Source organism: Dermacentor andersoni, chromosome 1 (genome assembly GCF_023375885.2).
Source record: "Dermacentor andersoni chromosome 1, qqDerAnde1_hic_scaffold, whole genome shotgun sequence".
Lineage (NCBI taxonomy): Eukaryota > Metazoa > Arthropoda > Arachnida > Ixodida > Ixodidae > Dermacentor > Dermacentor andersoni.
In genome coordinates this window covers 392,929,049-392,936,585 of record NC_092814.1, presented here as the reverse complement: position 1 = coordinate 392,936,585, position 7,537 = coordinate 392,929,049, and the positions used below count along the sequence as shown (strand labels likewise).

At 45.1% G+C, this 7,537-nt stretch overlaps 1 protein-coding gene across 1 annotated transcript; it reads right to left on the bottom strand.

Moving 5' to 3' along the window:
* Positions 1-3,431: 3,431 nt before the first annotated feature.
* On the bottom strand, positions 3,432-7,049 carry LOC129381789 (putative nuclease HARBI1). Its single transcript, XM_055064939.1, has 3 exons — positions 6,198-7,049; positions 5,218-5,356; positions 3,432-4,214 (listed from the first exon to the last, which is right to left on the bottom strand). The coding sequence occupies exons 1-3, from the start codon at positions 6,543-6,545 to the stop codon at positions 3,697-3,699; spliced, it is 1,005 nt and encodes a 334-aa protein (XP_054920914.1). The 5' UTR covers positions 6,546-7,049; the 3' UTR covers positions 3,432-3,696.
* Positions 7,050-7,537: the final 488 nt, after the last annotated feature.

Genomic DNA, 7,537 nt, shown 5'->3' with positions numbered 1-7,537 from the left:
GATGTGTATAACGCCCGCCGTGATGCAGCCGCCTTGCACGCCGAAAGCAGGTAAGCACACTCGTTGACGGAGCTTTTGCGCACCATATTCTAACAAACGTGTTAATCACAGAGGAACCGGAGGAGGCAGCCTGCCCGGACCGCGAGGGCGCATCCTCTCCCTAGTTGGAAGGGCGAGCGCCATCGGAGTCTGCCCGCCGTTCTTCGAGCCCGACGAAGAGGTGAACATAAGCGCATGGGTTTCAATAGGTCAACGCCAAGTCGACGCGCTGTCGCGATTTATGGCAACACACACGCTTTTAATTTTTCAACTTTGCCCCGTGCGGTCCGTTTATGGAACGCACTACCAGATACCATTGCATGCCAATATAAACACACTGCATTTCGCAATCTGCTAAACGATCAATATGCCGTTTCAACCGTCTAAACACGTCATGTCTTTTGTAATTTTCTTGCATTTTTTCTACAAGTTAAAGAATTTCAGTGGTCCCAATTTCTTTACAATACTTACTACTGTATAACATGCAAAAATGTTTACAATGTTATTATGCTATTATGTTGTTGTTTACCATTTATTGTTATTGCTCTACATATTGTATTTGCTAATGTAATAATTTTCCATGTTCTGTGCGTACTCCTTTCATTATGCTGCAGTTTATTTCTTTCCCGATTCCATACTAATATGTTACCGTATTTCCCCATTTACACTATACCTTCTCGAAGGCCTGTAAGGTACATGTAAATAAATAAATAAATATTTACAATGTTTGCAGATGACTGTATAGTATATAGGGTCATCAACAGCGAATCTGACCAACAAGCACTACAACACGATTTGGATTTGATTGCCATATGGTGTGAAAAATGGAAAATGTCACTGAATGAGAAAAAGAGTGTCCACGTCACCTTTACCTGGAAGAGCTCATACGACAGCAATCGTAACACTATAAATAATGCTACTCTTGAACAAGTGTCAGAATATAAATACTTAGATGTATTTTTTTCTGCTGATCTAAGGTGGAACAGACACGTTACTCATGTTACGAACAAGGCTGTCGGAGCATTAGATTTTTTGAAATGTAACTTTAGTAGCTTGCCACAGAAACTTAGGGAGCAACTGTATTTCACACATGTGCGCAGTACACTGGAGTATGCGTGTGTTTGCTGGGATCCATATGCTACAGAACTTGTAGATAAACTAGAAAAAGTGCAGAACAGGGCAGTTCGGTTTGTCCTTGGCAATTATGACAGGATGCTTAGCATGACAGAAAGCAAAAAAGCATTAAATTGGCATCTTCTTGAACACCGTCGCCGAAATCTCAGATTAAAATTTCTTCATAACATATACCACTCTAATACGGGGATAGCCAGGTAATTGTATTTTCAGCCGCCCACATATGTTTCTAAAAGGCGAGATCACAAATTAAAAATATGTGAGATTCCTTTTGACCCTCTATTGCATGAATTATGAAAGTCATTTTTTCAGCTTTCATTATTGATTGAATGAACAAACATGACTGTAATAATAAAGATAAAGCTTTGTGCCAAATATGGCACACCATGAAGATGGCTGAGCGCTCTTGCTGCCATGGGCGGAAAACAAAGCTTCACGGATGGTGGCCTTTTAATGTGATGTGGGGAATGAAATGAAACAGTTGTTTGCTGCGTTCAGGCACAGATGAATGTTTCACTTCTTCTATCTTACCAACGACTTGTTTGTGCAAGGTGGCCGCTTACATCTTTGTTTCTTCTCGTCAAATTCTGGCCAGTGGCTGACTTGGTCAGATCGGTCGTCTTTGGGTGGCATTGCGGCCGCTGGTCCCTGTGCTTTTTTGACTTGAACATGGAATTCGATGTCCTGACTAGAAGTCCTTCCTGGTCGCTAGTTGGGTAGGCACTTGTTATGCGAGGTAAGGCATTCTGCAATTTCTGCTTTTAATTGAGCCAGCGGTAGTACTTGTCTCCTCCTAAGCTGCTCCTGCACCCTCCTGTACAATACCCATGCTGTTAGTACCGATAAGTCTAGCATAGGCGTAAAAATTCGAAAGTGCCATTTCTTCGACATCTGATATGTATGCAGTAAAGTCCAAACAGAGAGTCCAGCAGGTCGACACCACCCATGTGCCTGTTATGGACCTTTACTACGCTGGGGCAATCAATTTCGCGAAACACCTTGGCGGAGGTAAACCAGCGCTGAGTCTTTTGGACTGGATCTCTCCCATCAAAGCTCGACAGAAATGTCACGGCGCGGTTGTCGTATCAACGCACACACGATAACTCTACGTCATCTATCGCGCTTGTGAGTGCCTCTGAAGCACCACTTCCTTTACATTTCAGTTCCTTTTCACTTTTCAGGCGGCTGTTTGGTAGACAATTCGCCCTCACCGTACCGATCGTCAAAATTACATCTTGTGATAGAGTGACCTGCAGCTTCGGGCTATTGAACAGATGGCAGCACGTTACCATATGTTGTATTTCAAGTTCATACTGTGCCAAATATGGCACACACCGATTTCGGTTTCTCTGCTGTAGTTGCAGGCAAAATTGAGAAAACTAGTAACTGCCTTGAATTGGCGAGGCCAAAAAATATGCCAAAATAATTTTTCTACGTTTCTGCGGTCGAACTTTTCAGAGAAAAAAAAAACCAATTGCTCGTGTTTGCCCCCTCAGAGTTTCACGTCGCATCCCAAAATCTACTTCACCTCTGTTTTGCGTATCACTCAAGAGATGGCAGCACTTGCCCATAATAAGTGCGCATAACGACGAGATTTACTCTGACGGTATCACATTCTCAACTGGGAATCTCACACATGCGAAAAAGAATGGTAACCGGTATGTGCCAGAGGGTTAAAAGTGACGCTTTCCGCTACTCTTTCTATGTTCGTACTATAAGAGACTGGAATACTCTACCACCTGACACTGTCTGTATTTGTTCAAATGATGATTTCTTCCATGCTTTATGAGTGTAATTCTGAGTGTTCATTTATATGAGTTGTACCCTCCCTGCTGTAATGCCTGAATGGCGAAGCAGGTACCCAATGAATAAAATGAATAAATAAAGAAATGTTTCATTGTCATGATTTTGTTTATATTGTTGCACCTTGTTAAGCAGCAATTACGAGCATTATGTGAAATCATGTGTGCAAGAAATGCAATGTTGAAGCAACTCTTGAGTTTAAACAAAGCAGTAGTAAGCATGAGTGTCTGCTATTTAACGAAATCCTGCTCCAATAAGTGCTTGACATGTCTCGTTTGTTGCTATACGTTTCAATATGTGCTATACAGATTGCTGACGACATTTCAGTTGCTGTGTAACTCATGCTGCTCTTGCGTGTCACACATGAACAGACATCTTCAGCTTTGGAACAATGCATACTGCACAGTAAAATTGGCATTGCAAAGCAATATTCAACAATGCAAGATTGGTTGCCATTCACCTTGGAAATAACCTTTATTTAAAGAAAATTCCCTGGCGAGACAATATTCAAAAGCACAGTGAACAAAGCAAAGGAGTAACATAATGGCACATGGTTATTTGTCACTGCATGTGTATCTGTCATGCTCAACATAGACAAATCATGTGCTTTCCACTACTGCAGTATGCAGCATGCTATGATTAGCCACATGTGAGCACACGCAATGTGTTATGTTGAAGTGCACGGCCTATTTACTTTTATGATAATAAAAATAAAACATGTTACACCAGCACATGTCTCCACCTCATTTGCCAGCGAATGCGCCGGCACACACTTTGCAGGTAGGCAATGCGCAAATTTCTGGGCAGCCGAAACACACCAACTATGGATTCACGCACCGCACGGCCTCTTTGAAACAAAGCTCGAGAAGGCTGTACAGGGTGCGCCTGCGGTGGCACCTGTACTTGAAGCGGCACTTGTGCCTGGGCTGGCTCCTGTGCGCTGTCGTCATGTGCACCGTCGTCACCTGGGTCGTCTGGCAGAGGCACGCCTGCTGCAAGGCAGAGGTTATGCAGCGCTGCACAAGCTGCAACAATAGTGGCTGCTTTCTGAGGCGAGTAGTGGAGCACCCGATACCTCTGCAGGCATCGGAAGCGGTTCTTGACGACTCCTATGCACCGCTCAACGGCATTTCGCATTGATGCATGTGCCTCATTATAGCGCCCCTCTGCCGTGAGGTGATTTGGGTGACCAGGCACAGGAGTCATGATCCATGGCTCTAGCGGGTACCCAGAGTCCCCTGTAAAGTGTTGCACGTCAGTGAACGAACGTGGATACATTAAGGCACAATGCAAGAACACAGTCTACGCCAGGGCCCTTTTACAACAGCAGCGGGTCTTGGATTTATTGTTGCAATATCTATCGAACATTGACCTTCCCAGAAAGTTGTAAAGAAAGTTCGACTCATTTTAAAGAAAAGCCCAATTTCACCTGTTGTCTCGGCTGCAAATCTCATTCTCGGGTTAAGTTGGACATGTAATATTTATTTCATACTCGTGGTTTTCTGCTCCGCTCATCCCATTTGCTTCTCCCTAAATGTACATCCTCCACTAAAACTAATTAGCTCTTCTCTCTTCAGAAGTGTTATTTTATAAAACACTTCTAAGGTCTACTCTCGAATATGCTGCCAGTATCTGGGATCCTTACTCTACTTTTCGTACCTCTTCTCATGAAGGTACCCGAACTCGAGCTACCCGTTTGATCCTTTATAATCACTCCAGCACCACATGTCGCTGCAACAAAAAAAATTGCAGACATTGTGACACAAAGAAAAATAGCGCAACTTGCACTATTCTACAATATATACTACACCGATCACTAACGTCGATGCCGAAAGTTTCACGCACACGCTTATTCCTTCGTTCCAAGGACAGTGACCAGGAACCAGCTACCCGAGTCCATTGTCACCAACCCTTTTCCATCATACTTGAAAACTGCCATTTCGACGTGTTCTGTAGAATTACACCCCTGCCTGTAACGCTCCACGTGGCATTCAGTGTATTGAAATTAATAAGTAAATAAACAGAATAACATGTCAGCTGTTGTATACATGCTGGTAAAAATATCTGCCTTCTAAGAGAGACATGTTTCTCTCGATAGTCGCTGCAGGTTCATTAGGTACTGCTACATTCACAACACATTTCTAGCAAATCACGCTTTCTTAAAGCTTGCTAGGATGCAAAACTATTTGTCTGTGTATGTTTTACATGTGGAAGAAGCACTGCTACTTTAGGTGCACTTACCAAGCAACACTTCTCCATGAAGTAACAGGCCACGAGTGAGGCGGCGGCGAAATGCAGAATGCCTCCAAACGAAATAATCGTGGCACGATCCCGGAAACCGTGGGTCAATTGCCAGGATATTCAGCTTTGCATCACACACCTCGTAAGAGAAAGCAAAGAGAAGGTGTCAATGCCACTGCAACAAATATCTGGCACAAACTTTTGCTTACAACACTACTTGCCAATCAGTTACTGTTCAGTCAGCCAACACAATTACAGAAAAGGAGATATCAACATACACAGTAGGCAGTTGAACTAATCATCAGCATGATAACAATGTTATCTACAAATGCAATGTTGGCATGTGTACATGTGCTCATGTATGGCGTGCGGTCACAACACAATGTGCAAAATAATTCCTTTGGTTTCTTCCGTCCATATTGTACAAGATTCTGCTAGAGAGTGCCACCTGTGTTTTTTTCTTGTTTTTCCAGACAAAGTGCCTATTACAAGCGAAAGAACGCGGAAGTGGCAGCATGTGCCGTATTAACAGCTAGAGCAAATGGGTGTCCACACATTCTCATTCTCCCTCACACCATTTTCATTGATGGGATGCTCCTTTTCACGTTTACAGTCTGTTGGCCACAATGCTTTAGTTTTACGTCGAATAAGAATCACAAGGGCTCGTCTTCTGTTAGGATCGCTCGCAGACGAAGACTCCCTTCACTGCTACGGCGTCTATTCCGGTTTAAGCCGCGCGTAATGTGTACATTGTAGCATCGAAAAGGCTATTCAACTGTGATTAGAGAGCACTGAAAAAGTGCGGCCGGGTTCTATTGCCAAGATCAAAGTCGTCATTACACATACAACACAAACGCTACTTTCTCGAATAGGAACGCAAGTATTACCGGCAATTGATGAAAAATAACGAAACGAAGTTTTTTACAACGTGCACTCGCGCAATCACATATCGAAAATATTTGTCAATGAACAATACTCACGACCATGCAGTTGAGGGCGTAATACCCTTTACGGCTCCAGTACGATTCCGTTTCGCCGGGGCCGAGCTTCTTAGGGCGAACGATGGCTATCAGACTCCCGTCCACACATCCTAGAACTCCTGGAATTTTTCCACGGCTAAGAAAGCCTTCCTTGACGGCGGCTTTCTGTTGCGCCGTGGATGGGAATCTAACCCATCCTTTTTCTTTGCCCACAACCGTAATGGCCTTGGCGACGGCTGTAATGATCCGGCTGATCGAAGGCTGCGACAGTGCAATCGCTTCTTCATTCCCGACGCACTGTTGAAAGCTCCCGGTGGCAAAAAACCGCAGCGCGCACAGCACTTTCATCGTAATGTCGACACCACGAAATCTTTGAGGTCCGAGATGTCCTTCCAGCTCATCGCAAAGACGTCACACTATGTCTTTGGAGAGCCTAAAATGCCTTCGAAACTCTTCTTCGGCCATGCCGAACGCGTCGCGTCGTTGCCTCTCGTCGCGTCGTTGTCTTTCGGCACCCCCCAGCAACACAACCAAAGGAGCCGCCATTGCCGTCTCTGTCTCGTCTCGTCTAGGTGCCGGCTCGTCAGCTGGCGCGAGGTTAGCCGGCAGCCACGGTTGCCCTAGCAACCCTCGACATCATGCTCGCCCCCGCGCGCGACCCTCGAGAGAACCACTTCTCCGCGGTTCCTCTCCTAGCAGGGAACCGGTTCCTTTCCAGAAGATTGGCAACCTGTGTGACGTCATCAAAATTTGTCGTCCCGCCCACCAGGGATGACGACAACGAAACGCCGACCAATGGCAACAGCCCAAAGGAACCGGTTCCCAAAGGAACCGCTACAGAATACGGCCCCAGAGCGCCACATCGAAGAAACATAACACGGCGACCATTATCAAATTAGACTCTGCATTCAATCACCGCATAAGGTTCAGACAATACACTGTACATTGGCTAAGATCCACATGACAACAGTGGGCATTCACGCACTACAAGTCGTTTACAGCACATTCAGCTATCCAACTTCAGGCACAGTGCTTGCCTACGTCGCACATGGTGGTCTAGTAACGAGTGACAACTAGCAGCGCAAAGCAGATTCGACAGTGCCCCACCTGTTTGCACTGACAGTCACCGTAACTTGTACTGGGAATGAATCTGGTGACGCAGGCACCTGCTGCCATAGCCAACACAGCGACATGAATTACCCGGCATTCTAGCCTTACCTCCTTTCCTACATTCACGTTTCTTATTGTTCTTTCGGTGACCGCTAATGTGTCGCTCACACTTGGTGCCCCACCTGCTCTCAATATGGACATGGTCCGTTTTGTGGGAATAACCATTTTGC